Source organism: Saimiri boliviensis, chromosome 2, assembly GCF_048565385.1.
Source record: "Saimiri boliviensis isolate mSaiBol1 chromosome 2, mSaiBol1.pri, whole genome shotgun sequence".
In the NCBI taxonomy this organism is placed as follows: Eukaryota; Metazoa; Chordata; class Mammalia; order Primates; family Cebidae; genus Saimiri; species Saimiri boliviensis.
In genome coordinates this window covers 150006730-150026158 of record NC_133450.1, presented here as the reverse complement: position 1 = coordinate 150026158, position 19429 = coordinate 150006730, and the positions used below count along the sequence as shown (strand labels likewise).

The window sequence follows — 19429 nt, the reverse complement described above, 5'->3', positions numbered from 1 at the left end:
TGCCCTCCCACTCCACAGGCAACTTGGCCCAGAGAAACAAAGTACAGCCAGAAAATGAAGCTGGTATGGAGAAGGCCAGCGCTGTGCCTTTAAATGTGGCTGACCTGTGCTATTTAGAGGCTGGACGGAGCCTTATCTGAGACCGTGCCTGCCCCGCCTAGCCATGGCTGTGTGGGGCCAGCAACTGTGGCTACCAAGCCCGGCTGTGACTGCAGCCTGTTATTTAAAAGTGGACCTTACAGCAGGCAGGCTCTCGTCCCATGTGCTCAGTTTATGACCAGGACTACCTGGCTTGCGAGCAAACAGCCTAGTGTTCTAATTAGTGGGCCTCCTGGGGGAAGCAAACCCCCATGGAGTGCCAGGCAGGCAGCCAGCCCTGGAGGAGGCTTGCTTGGACGCCTGTATCTTTAAGTTTGACCCTGCGCTATTCAAAAATTGAGTGGGGCCTACAAAGGACTGCAAGCCTCCGACCCAGCCCTGCTGGCACCCGCAGTTGCTGCTCCTGTGGCACCGGCCAGTTCCCGGGTGAGTATGGCCCTTTATGTGCCCAGCTGCCACTTCTGCGGGCTGGGGCAACCACTTCTGCTGTGCTCAGTCCCACTCGGGCCCAGTGATTTAAAAAGAAGCGAATAGGATAGATTTTAGCAAGTGAGAGTGGTCCGATACACTTAAACTGCTTCTAAGTCTTCTCCTGGCTGGCTCGCCAAAGGTATAACCAGGTCGGGGGACAGGACAGGGCTTAGCTACCCCCACCCCCCCACCGAATTTGATGTGCCTGAGGTTTTTAGGCTCCCTGGCCCCAGGAATTGGGGAGAGGCCCCAGAGGCACTGTGAGCTTACTGGTTAAGTAAATATCAGACACAAAGAGTTTTGCAGAGTGATTTATTGGGGGAGGGGGGAAGGGAGAGAGAGGTAGAGAGAGGCCCCATGCTGTTGTGGAAAGGGATCCCAGAGAGGGAAATCCGTGCAGGCAAGGTGCAGTGGAGTTTTAACTCTGAAGATATTCCTGCCCCATTCATGTTCTTGTCCAATGAGAGGAGTTCTTTCACACTTCCTCTGGAGTGATTGATCTTTGACTCTGATGCTGGATTGGCTGCTTGGTCTGCAATTAAAGCCTCCTCCCCCAGAGCTTTTGGCGGGCTTTCTAAACGACGCTCACCTGGAATTTTACCTAGCCTGTGCCTGGGAAAGTTAGACAAAGAACTCTTTAAGTTCTGGATTGGGGAGGTGGATGGAGGCATGGAGCTGGGAAGTTCCTGCCTTTGAAACCACGCCCCTTGTGGACTTGGGAAGAGAAGATAATATAGTCCCTCAGTACCACTGCACTCCAGCCTCGTGACAGAGAGAGACCCTATCTCAAAAAAAAAAACCAAAAAACAAACAAACAAAAAACACAAAAAGCTATTATTGTCTTTGTAGTTTTAAAACCACAGATATTGAAAATAACTATTTGGTATCTCCAAGATATTGTAATGTTTGAAAATATGACCAGTTTTGGGGGCATTTATTATACAAGTCTTCACTAGGGTGTTTTTGAATGTATGTACCCTCTGGTTTTCACAAAACTAGCCTTAAGGAAGATAAGATACTAGTACACACAGAAGAAATATCAGCTTTGGTCTGTCTCATTAAATCCTTTCCCCAGATACTTTGATGATATTTAAGTGTAATGATCTCATTTCTGTGTTTCTCACTTCTGATAATTTTTTAAATGTCTTCTAGCTTACAGGTTTATTAAAGTATTTGATTGTTATAAGAATTAAATAATTTTTCTCTTCATTCAATGGCTTCTGAAATGTTATGTTTAATACCAGCATTTGAAGAACTTGGGATTGTTATAAACAAATGGCATAAGCTTCTTTTTGTCCTGACCTAGAAGTAGCAAAAATAAAGGGAGCTGTGTAGTTAACCTGAGTGAGATGTAATAATCTTGGGTCTATTTTATTCTAGCGTAAGAATAATTGCATCCCATTATTTTTATTTTGTTTTGTGGAGAGTAACTTCAGTTCCCTACTTGACAACCACCAATAGTATTATCATAAATTCAGAGAGTTGCGCTGCGTTAGTCCATTCCTGCACTGCTAAAAAGAACTACCGGAGACCGGGTAACCTGTAAAGAAAGTAAGTTTAATTGACTCATGGTTCTGCAGGCTGTATAGAAAGCATGGCTGCTTTTTGCTATCCAGCCTCCTCGTGGAGGCCTCAGGAAACTTACAATCACTGCAGACGGCAAAGAGGAAGGAGGCACCTCCTACGTGGCCAGAGCAGGAAAAAGAGAGAGAAGGGGGAGGTGCTACATACTTTTAAACAACAAGATCTCATGAGAACTCACTATTCCAAGAACAGCAAAGGGAATGTCTGTGCCCATAATCCAGTCACCTCCCACCAGGCCCCTCCTGCAACAGTGGGGATTACAATTAGACATGAGATTCTGTCAGGGACACAAATTTGAACCGTATCAAGGGCCACTTTCTATGTGTTGATGATGCCTGAATATGATTCGGTGACTCAATCTAGCATCCAAGTGGCTCATTGTTCGGCAATTCTTGTTTAGTCTTCTTTAGAGCTAACTTTACTCAATTCTTTGAAATTTGGATTGATTTACTTCTTGTTTGGTTTTAAGAAAAGCAAAACATCTACATACTGTTCTTGGCATAGCTTATATAGTATACATGCATATTTATGTATAATTTTCTTCATATCAAAATATGCATCTCCACCATTTTTATCATTGCTATAATCAGAAATTAGTAATTTGAAGGTCTATCGAATGGCCTTATACCTAGAATTTTCAGAGTATAATATTACACACTGTGTATTCAAAAGAATGTTGCCTTTTAAAGAGGTTTTTTTTTTTTTTTTTTTTTTTTTAAACCATAGCTTATTTTTATAGTTTCACTGGTCTGTCTTCCCTCTTCTCTCTTTTTTTCCCCCTGGAGAGGGGAGATTTTATGTTTTTGTTAAGAGGCTCATACTCTCCTTATAAAATATGACAAATTTCACTTTGGAATACAGCATATTAAAGAATTATTTTATTCACAATTTTCTAGCTTTTCACCTTCAAATTCTTGTTAAAGCAAAATATTAATAGTACAGAGAGGTGGTCTGATTTTAGTTAACCTGAGGTTACACATATAGTATATATATACATATATATAAAATATTTGTCATAGGTAGCAAAACAAAAATGCAAAATTTTACTTCATATTTATTCTTTTCCATTATCATTTACTGTAATTCTCACCCCATATTTACTCTTTTATTTCTTTTTCTCTCCTTCCTCCTCTCACTCCTTTTCATTCTCTTCTCCCTACCCCATTTTTTAGTTCCATACTTTTGAATTACTATTGTGGACTCCAATATAAGCAAGAGATATATTAGTAAGTTGTTCAGTCTTTTAACAAAGTATTAGTTGGAGAAGCACAGCCCAGGGACAAATCAAAAGCAGAAATAAAACTGAGGAATTAATAATCTAATTCATTGTTGTTTGCATAACATTACAGGAGATTCATTTTATAGGCTACATCATCAGTTTCTCAATTCTCATTAGATCTTTTTTATCAGCATATAAGAACATTCCAGCTAGCAAAAATAGCTGTATCCCTTCACTACCCATCAGCTCATGAAGCCACTTAATTCAGCTTTATGCCACACGACTACACTAAATCTGTGACTGCTGAGATCATCATTGTCTCGACATTGTCAAATCCAGTGGTCAATTTTCAGTCTTCATTGTACTTTACTCGGCAACTTACCATACATCTCTGATGCACATCTTTTGTCTTCCACAGTCTCTGACTTTCCTTCGGCTTAAGAGCTGATTGTTCATTTTTAATCTCTTCAGTTCTTTTTTTTCCCATTCCTCACCATTTTGAGACTCCTTTTTCTGTTTTGTTGACACAAATTTTCTTTGTGTTCTCATCTGTTCTTACAACTTTAAATACTCTCTATGTGCTGCTAATTCCCTGAGTCATACTTCCAGTCCAAGCCTTTCTTTTGAACTCCAGGCTCAAATACTCAACTGCCTACTTAATGTCGTGCTTGGATGTCTAGAAGGCACCTGAAATCCAATGGGTCTGATTAAACTCCTGATCTTTAAAAGTGCCTAACTAAGCTATTCTCCCTATAGTCTTCCATCTTCTTTTCCTGCAATTCCATTCTTCAGGTGCTTAAGCAAAGAACCTGTGGTTATTCTTATTTTTCTATTTCTCCCACATCCCACATTACACCCTACAGGGGTGACATGGGTTCATTTGTGCCTGTCATGCCACTGATTAACAATATCCCTGTCAAGAAAGTTTTGTTTGTGGTAATAGACATCCAATTTGTATGAGAAGAGTCAATGTTGATGTTCCTCATACAGAAAAAAAAATCCTGTGAAGAAACACAAAAGAGCTAGATAATGCATTGCTGTTAAGTAGACTACATAAGATATCCATACCTAATCTCAAACCTTATTGTTTTAAAGTCATTCTTATTTTATTTTATTTTTTTGAGAGGGAGTCTCACTCTGTGGCCCAGGCTGGAGTACAGTGGCACAATCTTGGCTCACTGCAACCTCTTCCTCCTGGGTTCAAGCGATTCTCCTGCCTCAGCTTCCTGAGTAGCTGGCGTTACAGGCGTACACCACCATGCCCAGCTAATTTTTTTGTATTTTTAGTAGAGATAGGATTTCACCATGTTAGTCAAGCTGGTCTTGAACTCCTGACCTCAAGTGATCCACCCACCTTGGCCTCCCAAAGTGCTGGGATTACAGGCATGAGCCACTATGCCGGGCCTATAAAATCATTCTTTTGCATCAAATAGTAAGACTCATTAAAGGCAGCGGTATTTTCTTTTACTGTCTTCAAACTCCTATCCAAGAGCATTTTCTATTCCTTTGTGAGTGCACAATAAATGGTAATTCAATAAGTGAATTTTCAGTTTCTCAAACAATAACCTGGAGCTACAAACATTGCTTCAAGAGGTAAATGTGGATTAGAGAAAAAGGCAATACCATTAAACTCTTCTGGCCACCTGGTCACTGTGTTATCCTAAGGAAGCATAAACTACTTTCAGCATTATAGATTAAAAAAGAAAGCCCAGAACAACATCCACTTGTCTGAACGACTCCTATGCCTCTGAAATGTGACATTTTGCTGTTGTTTCCTTTTACTGTTTTTAATTACCAAGTCTATCTGCATGAAATGAGGATCTGGGTTGCCTAGGAGTTCATCTGCTCCTATTGCATATTCCTCTTTTAACTACACATACTTCAATGCAGTTTTGCTTGCTGCCTCCAACATTTTGACAGACTTCCCCTCCTCTTCTTTCACTGTCCCCCCATCACTCCCCAGGAGAGAAGGTTATTTTTAAAGTGCATGATCAATAGGTATTGGGGAGCAGCCATGGCATGAGGAGATCATATGATTGGGGGTAAGGTACTAGGGATTGCTGAGAGAAGTGATGGCAACAGGACTTCCCAAAGATTGTCTGAGAAAGGAAATAGTTTGTAGCTCCTATTCAAGTGTTCCTAGTTATCTCTTTGCACAGGTTTTTATCTTGGAGGGAGTTTTTAATGTGATCCTTCAGCATTGCTTTAAGTTGCAGGCAATGTAAGCCAGTGCTGATAGTTACTTTTCAGGCTGAATAATGTTCAATTAAAATCAAGCTTGGTCTAAGGATCTTGATAGTGTCTTAAATCTCCTGGTCAGAGTGCTGCTATTTAGTTCTTGATGCTGATGACACCTTTGCTGAGGGTTTCACTCAAGAAAAGAACAGTATTATCACAATGACTACAAAAAAATGACTGTTCCATTATCAGACAAAGGAATGCTGTTAAGCAAAGAAACCACCTAATGAGAATGTGGACACGATCATGCACAGACCAGAATCACTGTTGGAAAACCAACTCAAGAGGAGGGAATTGGTCATTTCTGCAGCATTCTTCTTTGCATCACTGAGAAGTCATAGCTCTGTTTTGTTCTTTACTTGCCACCACAGGGAATATCTTCCCTTATGATTTTTAGTTTTTATTCAATGGTTGTTTATAACTATTCTTTCTGTGCCAGAGATGAGTCATGTCTCTAGCACTGCTGTTTCTCCCCCTTGGTTATTGGCGAAAACTGAGTCGTTGCTTATCTCCTTAGCTTGGGATACCTTATTCCGCTGTTTTTATTTAATATATGATCCTTCCTAAAGATTTGCTTTTATTTTTATTCATTTAGTAGTTTTCCTATTTTATTTAATTAACTTTATATAATCACATTCTGGTGAAATAATCATTACAAATCAGCCTAATACATTGTACAAATGCTTTGAAAATTTGCTTTGGCTATGCATATTGCAAAGTAGACTGTGGGTCAGCATTTGCTATTTGTCCTCAGCTGTTTCTTCTTTATATATAACTGATAAGACCCTGCTCCAATGCTAATCTTATATCATTAAAATTCTTTCCTAGGGAATCTTTCTTTGACTGAAGAAGCTTACTGGTGATATTAATTGCAAATAAAAGACCATGACCTACTGTGGAATGTAGAATATCTCCTTAGACGTATCTGCCTTCATTATTGCAAACTCTCAGTAGTGACATAAAGATCTTTGTCCTGTGTAGATTCAGTTGTAGCCAGCAGCAGAAGGCATATGTTCACTTTGAACAAAAGAACATTTATTTTCACATTCTGTGGCTGATGTTGAGTGATAACATTTTTGCATATCCTAAAATTTTTTACACAGATGCTGTTTAAAGCAAAAAGTGCTTTTACAATAATTTTCTTTGTGAATGGAATTTACACTCTTGGCATGTGTTGCCTTTTCAATATGCCTGTCAAGTTCTGAATAATAACCTTTGACAGTGAGTGAACAGAAACAAAACCAGAGGTGGTTTCATCTGTTCACAGCAACATTGTTTGTCATCTTTGCTTTTTTGGACAAATGCCATTCCATCTTAAATAAAAATATTATAAAATTCATGTTTCATAAGTAAGTTAATAGACTTTGATTTTTAAGAAATATTCTAATTTTTCCAAGGCAAGAAACCTGTGATGAAAGGACATTAAGTTAAGAGAAAAAACATGCCAATAAATATATTTTTTCATATTACTATAGCATTAAAAATTTTATAAAAGCTTTATATGTCTTTATAAACTGGAAGCAAAACCATAAACAAGCTCTTTTTTGTTCTATACTTCTGTTACAAAGTATGGACAGGAGTGTAGAAATATGATTGGACAAAAAGAGTATGGGGTGAGAAACAGAGAAAGTGTTCTTTGTCTTGGAAAGAACTGTAAAATTACCTATCTCCGCATTGCCACGGGGAGTTACATATTGGGAAATTTAGGCTTTATTAATATAACACCTATAAAAATAATTGAAATTAAAAAGATCTGGCTTTAAGCATTTTTCTAAAGACTTTTTCATGCTTGGTAAAAGTGGTTGGAATAGATTATTCTCTATTTTTAAGTAGTTAATTTGGTTATTAACCTAATTGGCTTGGGCATGTGGATATAGCTTTATTAACAATTCAATTTCTCATGAAATAAAATAACCCAACAAACCCCAAGTTCAACTATTGAAATACAGAATTTATTTCAGTTGAAGTTATTTTGAATTGAGCTGATAACTTATAATTTTGAATGGGGCTTTGCAAATCCCTGAAGATAATGAGATAGAAAAATCTTTATATGGCATTCTATAAGATGCTGTAGCTGTATAACTTTAATAAATCATACTCATTTTGACAAGTTTATGGAAAATTTTTACTGACTGCACAGAAACATTATGATAAAAACAATAAAAGTAAAAACCACTTGCTAACAATTATACAGGCATTTAAATAATTGCTGTACTCTTTTCTTTCCTCAACAGTACAAATCAAAGTGGAGGAAAAAGAAGACGATACTGAGGAAAGCTCAAGTAAGTGATGATGGGCCCACCTGGGATATGTTTCCTATGGAATACCAGTGAATTCAAGGGATTTATCCTCTTATCTTGTAGCCTTGAGCTAGCACATATAAGCAGAAGTGTGTGTGGATAATTTTTCATGGTCTCACAGGAGGAATCAAGTTCAGCGAGCAGAATCCCCACTCTAGATTCTATTCAATTGGCATTTTAAGGGCCAACACCTTTGTCTCTTGAATGTTTGCTGAAAAATCAACAAGCAAAAGGCATATTAATAGAATAAAAGGCATATAAATTTATAGAACATGTATTCATTAAACCCTTAGGATGAAGACCCAAAGATAGAAAAATTTGTTTATTTTTATCCTTAGGTTCAACAAAGTATGGACAGCAGTATAGAAATATGATTGGACAAAAGGAGTATAATCTAATATTTACATTCTGAATGGAGAAATGCCACAAGGCTGTCTGCATAGATTCTTCTTGGCCTCTTTAAGCATGCATTTCTTTCTTCTGGGTATGGGGCAGGACCCTCTTTGGAACGAGGGTCTTATGATTTACACTCATGGTAGGCCAGATGATTTCATTATGACCAGTTTTTACACAGACAGGGCAGAGAGAATGTTAGAGTAATATTTTATGCGTTTGAGAAGAATGTTCATTCTGCTGCTACTGGGTAGAATGTTCTGTGTATGTCTGCTAAGTCCATTTGATCTATAATGTTATTCATGTCTGCTATTTCCTTATTGATTTTCAGTTAGATGCTCTATCCATTATGGAATGTAGAGTATTGAAGTGTCCTCCTATAATTATATTGCTCTGTATTTTCTCTCTTTAGTTTGGTTAGTTTATAAATTTAGATGTTCTGATGTTGAATGCATATATACTTATGATTGTGATATCTTCCTGGTAAATTGACCCTTTTATTACTATATAATGTCCTTATTTGTTGCTTATGACAGTTTATACTACAAGTATATTTTGTCTGATATAACTAAAGCCACTCCTGTTATTTTTTAGCTACCATTGGCATGGCATTATCATTTTCCATCCCTTCACTTTTAGCCTATGTGTGTCCTTAAATCTAAAGTGAGTCTTTTGTAGTTAGAATATAGTTAGACCTTGTTTTTTAAACTTTGTTTTTTAATCCATTTAGCCACTTTATGCCTTTTGATTGGGAAGTTCAATCCACTTAAATTTAAAGTTATTATTGATAGAGCAAGACTTACTTTTGCCATTTTGTTCATTGTTTTTTGTCTTAAAACTCTTTTGTCCCTTTTTTATATTGTGCTATTCTCTGTTTTATTGATTTTTATTATAGTGATATACTTTGATTCATTTCTCTTTTTCTTTGTGTATCTTTTGGATAAATTTTATTGTGGTTACCATGGGACTTATGTTCAACATTTCATAATTATAAAAGTCCTATATTAAGCAGAAAACAATTTAAACTCAATTGCATACTACAACTACACTTTTACTTTCCCTGACACTTAATGTTATTGATCTCTTGATTTGCATATTTTTATATTATGCATTCATTAACATATTTTATAGTTACTTTGAATACTTATTTTACTTTTATAATAAAATTAAAAGTTATCTATATACTGTCATTAAAGTATTATAGTATCCTGTATTTGTCTATATATTTATTTTACCAGAGAGTTTTATATTTTCATGTAATTTTGTCTTGCTGTTTAGTGTCCTCTCATTTCAACATAAAGAACTTCCTTTAGCATTACTTGTAAGAAAAGTCTAGGGGTAATTAACTTAGGTTTTGTTTGTCTGAGAGTCTTTATTTCTCCCTCATTTATAAAGTACAGATTTGCTGAGTATAGTATTCTTGGTTGACAGGTTTTTTTTTCTTTTCAGCACTTTGAAAATATCATCCCACTTTGTTCTGGCCTGCATAGTTTCTGCTAAGAAATCACCTATAGTTTTATGAAGGTTTCCTTGTACACAACAAGTTGACTTCCTGTTTTTTTCAAAATTCTGTCTTGTCTTCAACTTCTGACAATTTAAGTATAATATGTCTTTGTGTAGATTTATTTGGATTTATATAATTTAGGGTCTATGGGCTTTCTGAATCTGGAGGTCCATTTCCTTCCCCAGATTTGGGAAGATTTTGGCTATCAATTTCTTTCAATAGTTTTGCTGTCCTTTTCTTTCTTTTATTCTCCTTCAGAACTCTCATAGTATATATACGATATATATATATATATATATATATATATATATATATATATATACACACATATATATATATATATATGAGTATATATATACTCTCATAGTATATATATAGTCTGCTTGTTGATCCCTCATAAAACTTTCTACAGTCTTTCTTATTTTTTTTATGCTTTTGCTCTTCTAACTGTATAATTTCAAATACCCTATTTTTCAGTTTGGTAATTCTTTCTTCTGCTTGATCTAGTGTGCTGTTGGGCCTCTGTAGTGAATTTTACTTATTGTATTCTTCAGTTATTGTGTTCAGTTATTTTCTAATACTCTTCAATATTTATCTTTGGTTATTTTTATATTTTTGTTTCTATGTTTAAATTCTTACTTTGTTCATGCATCTTTTTTCTGACTTTGTTGAGCATCTTTATGAGTTATTTTTAATAGTCTGTTAAGTCAATTCATATATCTCCGTCATATTAGGGCTAGTTTCTGGAGCTTTATCTTTTTCTCTAGTTGGGGCATGTTTTCCTGTTTCTTTATTTTTCTTGATTGTGTGTGTGTGTGTGTGTTTGTGTGTTGGTACCTGTATATTAGAAAAAAACAGATTCTTTTCCTAGTCTTCAGGATAAGGACAAGATTTATATAGGAGAAGACTTTGACCAGTGAGGCAGGCCAGAGATTCTTGGGCCTCTCAAACATTTCCTATGTATGCATCCTCTCTGGACTTGTGTGTGTAAATTCTCAATAAGAGGGATTTTCAGTTGATCTTTTTCTTTTTAAGAATTCATAATCTTTTCTTCCCTCCAGTGTCCTGTCCTTCTGTCATAACATGTGTCTTCTGGGGAAGCAGCATGTCCTGAATTCTTTTTTTGTTTGTTTGTTTCCAATGGCCCCCAGGCATCAACAGTATGCTGGGTCCTGTCCATGCTCTGAGATTGGCCATTCCCTTAGGCAGCCTCCTGAAAAGTCTGCACATTGAATATATATTTCAGTCTTTTTTGTCCCATTTCAGGGTAAGTCAAGGGCTGGCATTCTTGCCAGTTATGTCACACTGAACTGGGGTAAGGGGCTTTGATGAATGAGTACAAACTAGTTCAAAACTTCACTTTTGTTCTCCATGACCCTGGGCCATCTAGAGCTGGGTCCTGTTAGTGTTCTAGGAGATAAGTGGGACATTAACCAGTTCTTCATTCATCCTTTCCAGAAGTTGGAGTGTTGGATGCCCTACCCAACTCTTGTCCTCCCCAGACAGAGGTGCAGATTTGGTGTTTATCATCTGGTCACTCTAAGTTGTGGGAGGGGCTATTGTGAGTGCTGGCATACTATTAAAATGGCTATCTTTGCTTTCATTGGTTCCCAGCCAGAGGTCTTTTCCGGTCAGTACTCAGATTCTGGCAAGACAGAAACCAGTCCCTTGGGAAGCCCCAGAAAAAACAGAATATTGGACACATGGTTCAGTTGTTTTCTCCCTTCCCCAGGGAGAAACTGGGAGATGGTAGTTTCTGCCCAACTGTATGGTGCTGTGTTAGTGAATCACTTGAGGCCAGGAGTTCAAGACCAGCCTGGCCAACATGGTGAAACCCTTTCTCTACTAAAAATACAAAAAATTAGCTGGTGTGGTGGCGCATGCCTGTAATCCTACCTACTCAGGAGACTGAGACAGGAGAATCATTTGAACCCTGGAGGTGGAGGTTGCAGTGAGCTGAGATTGTGCTATTGTGCTACAGCCTGATTGCACTCCAGGCTGGAGTGACAGAGCAAAACTGTGTCTCAAAAAAAAAAGTTATTCTGTTTCTCTTTCTGCCACCTGACATTTAGTAATATAGGTAATATTTAGATCTTAAACCTGAAATATCAATAAACAAGTTTTAACAAGTGGTAATTAAAGATAATTTTGAAAATACAAAATGATTGCTCACACATATGTGAAAAGAACATATTTAACTAATAAAAAAATTTTGAGATACTATAATCAGTTCAAAGGAAAGTCCAAAGCATAGGTACATTAATAGATAATAAATATTGAAATGATTATACAAATGAAGGCAAAGTTGTTTTTTGAAAGGGGTCTTGTCTCTCCATTGGAAAGAGTTTATTTGGATGTCTACAGATAAGAAGTGTTTTGTATTGCTATATGGCTATGTATAATTTTCATCGTTGTCATGTAGTTTCCATAAAATCAGAATCAGGTAACACAGAAAGGTATGCTACAGATAATTCATAGTTTTCCATTGAAGCATAATTTTTTTTTCCTATGGTAGCCTCTTTTTAAGAGGATAATGATAACTGTAATATTTATTTTTTTACAATAGTTTATGCTAAATGTTAGAAGAAATTAGGAGCAATAGAAATGAAGCTGAAGTAGTAATGTTATGTTACAAACTTTGTGAAGGAAAGTTTATCTTTTATCTTAATTATCTCTCTATTCTTTGCCTGGAAGGATCCTAAAAAGTTACAAAAATATGAGGAATTGATTGTTAGTTGCTGATTAAACAAAATAATGCTGTCATATTCTCAATTTTACATCAAATGTATATTTATAAATTACCTATTTCTATTCATAAGAAATAAATGACCAAGCAAGTGTGCTTAGTACTTTTTTTTAAGGGAAAGAAAACAAATATTTAGAAAAAAGGAGAAAAATATTTAGAATCAAGAATGAAGAAAATTTAAATGGCGAGGAAACTTCAGGGCTGAATGAGTTTCTCCAAAATTATTCTAGTTTGTAGCATCTTTTTAACATTTCTCTTCTTTGTGCTAAGATAGAAGTAGTAGTAAATATGAAGTGGTTAATCACTCAACAATTATGTAATGGAATGGTAATCTCTAAACTTGGACTTATTTGAAAAGTCTTAGAGGTTATGGTATGATATTAATCACCAAACTATTTAGTTACTCAAGTAAATGAAGACTAGAACTTCTTCAAAAACATGCTAAAATTTGGGAATCCACATTCATGTATCTGAGTCAATGAATCACAATGGAAATGGAAATCTAGATACATTTATTTAAATGATGGACTATGAAATATGTATGCCATGATGTACCTTATCATGATGTGGAGAATTGCTAGATTGTGCCGTCAGATGTGTAACAGTAGTTATTAAAAACTAAGAATAAACTTGCTAGTAGGAGGAAGCGTTTTCTGACATTGCTCACTGAATCAACCTCTCTGTTTAGGTGAAGAGGAGGAAGATAAACTACCTCGAAGAGAGAGCTTGAGACCAAAGAGGAAACGGACCAGAGATGTTATCAATGAGGATGACCCAGAACCTGAACCAGAGGATGAAGAAACAAGGAAGGCAAGAGAAAAAGAGAGGAGGAGGAGGCTAAAGAGAGGAGCGTAAGTTCTGATATTCTTCCAAAAGCTCCAATGCTGAAAAAGATCACTCCTTTTAGACACTCTTTGACCTTAAAATTGGTAATTAAAACTATTTTAGAAAGACAGCCTTAATCTGATGATACTTTTTATTCTACTTAAGTAAATGTATTTTAATAGTTAAAATAGAATTTAAAAATGAATATATATTTAAAATGGACCATGAGAAATTCCCTTTTGAAGGATCTAAATTATCATAGGTCATTGACATATTACAGTTAATTTAAAGATTTAAAAATTATCCCACTACTTATATGTATTGTTATCTAGGTTAAGTAGAAACTTCTAAATAGTGAGCACATACCATTTTTTCTTTCAGAGCAGGGTTTGGCAAATTATGGCTAAATCCAGCCCAAGAGCTAAGAATGGTTTTTACAGCTTTAAAGGGCTATTAACAAAAAGCAAAGATGAATATGGGACAGAGTTGTATATGGCACTCAAAGCCTAAAATATTAACCATTTGGCCCTTTACAGAAAGAAAGTGTGGTAGCCCCTGTTACAGAGGATTTGGGTTGTCATTTTCTTTTTAGTACAACTCAATATCTTTCAGTTCCACTGGAAAACATTTTACTGAATGCTGACTTTGTGCAGAATAATATATTTTTCCTAACCATGAACATGGAATGTTTCTCCATCTGTTTGTGTCCTCTCTTATTTCCTTGAGCAATGGCTTGTAGTTCTCCTTGAAGAGGTCCTTTACGTTCCTTGTTAGTTGTATTCCTAGGTACTTAATTCTCTTTGTAGCAATTGTGAATGGCAGTTCGTTCTTGATTTGGCTCTCTTTAAGTCTGTTATTGGTGTATAGGAATGCTTGTGATTTTTGCACATTGATTTTGTATCCTGAGACTTTGCTGAAGTTGCTTATCAGTTTCAGGAGATTTTGGGCTGAGACAATGGGGTCTTCTAGATATACAATCATGTCATCAGCAAAGAGAGACAATTTGACTTCCTCCTTTCCTATTTGAATACCCTTTATTTCTTTTTCTTATTTCTGATTGCTCTGGCTAGAACTTCTAGTACTATATTGAATAGGAGTGGTGAGAGAGGGCATCCTTGTCTAGTGCCAGATTTCAAATAGAATGCTTCCAGTTTTTGCCCATTCAGTATGATATTGGCTGTTGGTTTGTCGTAAATAGCTTTTATTATTTTGAGATACATTCCATCAATACCTTGTTTATTGAGGGTTTTTAGCATAAAGGGCTGTTGAATTTTGTCAAACGCCTTCTCTGTATCAATTGAGATAATCATGTGGTTTTTGTCTTTGGTTCTGTTTATGTGGTGAATTATGTTTATAGACTTGCGTATGTTGAACCAGCCTTGCATCCCCGGGATGAAGCCTACTTGATCATGGTGGATAAGCTTTTTGATGTGCTATTGCAATCAGTTTGCCGGTATTTTATTGAAGATTTTTGCATCTGTGATCATCATGGATATTGGCCTGAAGTTTTCTTTTCTTGTTGAATCTCTGCCGGATTTTGGTATCAGGATGTTTGTCTCATAAAATGATTTGGGAAGGATTCCCTCTTTTTGGATTATTTGGAATAGTTTCAGAAGGAATGGTACCAGCTCTTCTTTGTATGTCTGGTAGAATTCAGCTGTGAACCCATCTGGACCTGGGCTTTTTTTGGGTGGAAGACTCTTAATTGCTGCCTCAACTTCAGACCTTGTTATTGGTCTATTCAGAAAAAATGCTCATCATCACTGGTCATTAGAGAAATGCAAATCAAAACTACATTGAGATACCATCTCACGCCAGTTAGAATGGCGATCATTAAAAAATCTGGAGACAACAGATGCTGGAGAGGATGTAGAGAAATAGGAACACTCTTACACTGTTGGTGGGAGCGTAAAGTAGTTCAACCATTGTGGAAGACAGTGTGGCGATTCCTTAAGGACCTAAAAATAGAAATTCCATTTGACCCAGCAATCCCATTACTAGGTATATATCCAAGGATTATAAATCGTTCTACTATAAGGACACATGCACACAAATATTCATTGCAGCCCTGTTTACAAATAGCAAAGACTTGGAACCAACCCAAATGCCCATCGATGGTAGACTGGATATGTGGCACATAGACACCATGGAATATTATGCAGCCATCAAAAACGATGAGTTCGTGTCCTTTGTAGGGAGATGGATGAACCTGGAAACCATCATTCTCAGCAAACTGACATAAGAGCGGAAAATCAAACACTGCATGTTCTCACACATAGGCAGGTGTTGAACAATGAGAACACATGGACATGGGGAGGGGAGCACTACACACTGGGGGGAAGTGGGGGAGGGACAGGGGAGTGGGGAGGTGGGGAGAGATAGTATGGGGAGAAATGCCAGATATAGGTGAAGGGGAGGAAGGCAGCAAATTACACTGCCATGTGTGTACCTATGCAACAATCTTGCGTGTTCTTCACATGTACCCCAAAACCTAAAATGCAATTTTAAAAAATTGTATGAAAAATTTGTTAAGTAGAGAAGCTTAGTATTAACATACAACAGCTTCTTTTAGATAAGAATAACCCCATCTACTTCATGTCTTAGTTTTCCTTCTTCTCTTCCCCAGCTTCCCCTTTCTCTCTTTTGCATACCAAGACAAAATTTTATTTTAAATTTTGACTCTAGTATTTTTAATTTATATCTGCTTTTAAAGTATCTTCATGCTCTATTCCTTTCAAAAATAAAATGCAACACAATGTTACTGTGATTGTTAGTTCCATTATTATATAGTAACAGTTCCTATTTAGCAAAGCTTATGCTTTCTGACAGTGGTATTTCACTGAGAAAATATCACCAATTGATGTATTCATGATATAGGTTGTGTTCCAAAATTTGCTTTTCCTACTTATGCTTCAAAAAAAATCATTTTACAAAGATGAGTTGGGCAGGAATTCCTTTGCTCTCTTCACCTGCTGATGGCCCTCATGGCAGCTGCTCAACCTGTAGGAAATGGGGCCATGTGAAGCAACTGGATCTTGTGCCTGTGACAGTGTCTCTCCCTAGCTGGCCTTACGTTCATTCTGATCTTGAGAATCAAGATTCCTTATGTCCCACTCTTCCACATAACCAAACTGCCTCCATATGTTTTACAGATTGTATTTCTGCTGCTACAATTTGTGCATCTATTATAAATAGTATAAGAAATTAGTTGTGATTATTGATAGTTCTGTTCTCTATTTTAGAGTCTATTTTCTATTGTTCATTTTGAAGATAAACATCTTTTTTTAAAGAAAATCTTAGATAATATTTTTGAGAAAGATTGGTAGGCAAATCAGGGCACATTTATTTAGGTTAATTAATTCAGGGTCTTTTTTATTTAAATATTTAAATAATGCCTCAGGGAATTTCCCTTGCATTGACACAACATTTAAAACCAACTAAAACCAAGGTTGTAATGCTAACTATCTTTGGAGGCAGTTAAAAAAACAGTGCCTTGTTAGACATTTTGGAGTATTTCCAGTAATATTACAGGCTTTTCCTGACCCAGTTTTAAGAGAATAAGTAATATATTCATTGCAGTGAGAAATTCAGCATATTATGCCTTCTTCTTCCTAACAACTGTTGTTTAAATATATCATACTTAAGATAGAAAGCCATTCTTGCACAGATTAGCTTGAAAATTTAGATGAAGCATGCCTATGGCTTTTAATATGATTAGTCCTTTCTTGAGTTATTCTAGAAAAGCAGGTTTCCTGTAATGCTGTTTAGAAAAGTATTTTAATTACTTTCATATTTGAGGGTAACTTATGTCTCGACAACTGTGCCCTGTAACACAGCATGATCCTCCTGGTGAAATAAACAATTAACAACAGAGACTTAAAAAATATACCAGTCTGGGATCATTTAGTATAGGAATAAATGTCTTTCCATACCATAATAATCTCAGAGGTCATTGTTATATTTTAGTGTACTCTGAGCACTGGGTTATGATGATAACCCTGAACTCTCCAGAAAAGTTTTGTTTATTCAATAAGTACTTATTCACATGTGTTTATTCAATAAGTATTTATCTTCCTTTACTTTTGTGCAACCTAAGTTGCTAACATCTTTGGGATACTTGGATATGAACATGTAATTGCCTGCAATCTTGCATTTTCAAAAGTCTGTAATATAGAGAGGCCACTTAGATACAAATCATTATGACATAAGACAGTATATGTGTCCCAGAGTAGCGTGGAGTCTCAGAGAAGAGAAAACTGTTCTCAAAGGGATAATTACAGAAGGGATTAATTACTAAAGACAATTCATATGATTTTTAAAGGACTTAGAATTTGGACAGGCTGAACTTATAAACTGTTTAATTAGGGTTAGAATGGTTTCCATTAAAGGATTTCTGAAAGTTAGCATATAGGTTTAGTTACCTGGCAAATCCACACATCATAGAGATCATTTTTTCATTCTTTGATGATGCTGGATTAGAGATGTGGTTTTACATGTGATTCTTAATGGAAGTTCAGTAGTGTAAAGCTTTAAGGTAATTGCACATAAATATTATGAATTATTTTGAAACAATTGACAAGTTAAAGGCTTAACATATCAAGCAATTAAATCATTAATCTTAAAGGTTTTTTTTTCTAATTGACTTTATTACTGATAATTTCTTGGCATCTATTTTATTTTATTGAAGTTTCTAAAAATATTTCATTAAAACTGTTATCTATGTAGTTTCGAGTTATTTCTATGTTTGCATGGAAACAATTGTAATCATTTTTTATTAAAGCACATCTTTACCTCCTAAGACAAACTAACCCACATATCATTCTAATTGCCAAATTAAAAAAAAACTGGATATAGATGCAGTAAAAAAATCCTGAAATATTTTATGCCATGACTGCACAGCATCATAGGCTTCTATATGATAAACACCAATTAATTAAAATAGAAACAATCATCATTGTATCTTAGAAGAGTGTACTTCCCTAGTTCTCTTATACCATGATGATTATTCTAAGCAAAATATTTGAATTGTCCCTAAAACAAACTGTGGACAGGAAGTGTTATTTTAAATGGTTAATATGAATTTTTGTTTTGGTAATCACAGCATGATTAAAAACTATAGATTGGTGGCAAAGAAAGGAGATTGAAAGTCATTTTGTAGGGTAAACTATGAAACTGTGGTTATATCCTATTCCTCAGCTAGAACTTTAAAAAGTAAATTTTACCATATTTCTACTGTGTCTAGTCCTGCACTTAGTGAAAAATAAAATATTTTTCTGAGTAATACTAAATTGGATTACAATTTTTGTTATCAGTCAGTGTCTAGTGAGGGGAGAAACTTCAACAGTTAATTGGACAGAGAGTTCAATAAGTGAATCATTAGGAGGTATAAATCATTGTTAATTAGACTACTGAAAAGGCAAAAAGAGAACACTAAAGTATCATGGTGACGGTAACTACTGGAAGCATCTGCCATTCCAAGGGCCAGAGGAACAATGGAAAAAGTTGAAATGAAAACACTGTAGCATAGAGGAAAGACCCTTGAAGGTAAAAGTCAGGACTCTGCATAGGGACTGATGCTCTGCGGTGCTGGTTTTGATGGGAGAGGTGATGAAGCTGGTTCTGCTAGTGTTGGTAAGATTGGTAATGTGGATTCACTTGCAGATATGGAAAGGATGCTCTACTCCAGGAGTGAAGAAGTGATGCTAAGGAGGAAGTATAATCCCACAAAGCAAATAGGAAGCAGAGAGGAAAACACAGGAAAGACAGAGACTCTCCTCAGTATCCCCTATTGTCAGAGTCTATATTGACCCAGCTAACAAAGCAGAAATGTAACTCACAAAATACCAGCCCCAGCACCACAATATTAAAGTGTAAGAGGGTGTGTTTGAAGTTGAGACAATAGCTTAATAACTGAAACAATCTATTACCAAGAAAAACAAAACAAAACAACCCCCCCCACACACACACACAAACCCTGATCTCTACAATATGGTATTGCATGCCTCAATTTAAAATTATGCTGCTCATGTTTAGATTTTGTTTTCTTTGAG

The 19429-nt window shown here is 36.0% G+C and overlaps 1 protein-coding gene across 3 annotated transcripts in view; it reads left to right on the top strand.

Moving 5' to 3' along the window:
* The window catches only part of TMC1 (transmembrane channel like 1), a 475132-nt gene that overhangs the window by 328166 nt on the left and 127537 nt on the right, over positions 1 to 19429 (top strand). For all 3 annotated transcript variants that reach the window (XM_074394669.1, XM_074394667.1, XM_074394668.1), the window contains 2 exons: positions 7846 to 7893; positions 13243 to 13405. In XM_074394669.1, the coding sequence (XP_074250770.1) occupies positions 7846 to 7893; positions 13243 to 13405 (211 nt within the window). The remainder of the gene's footprint in view (positions 1 to 7845; positions 7894 to 13242; positions 13406 to 19429) is intronic.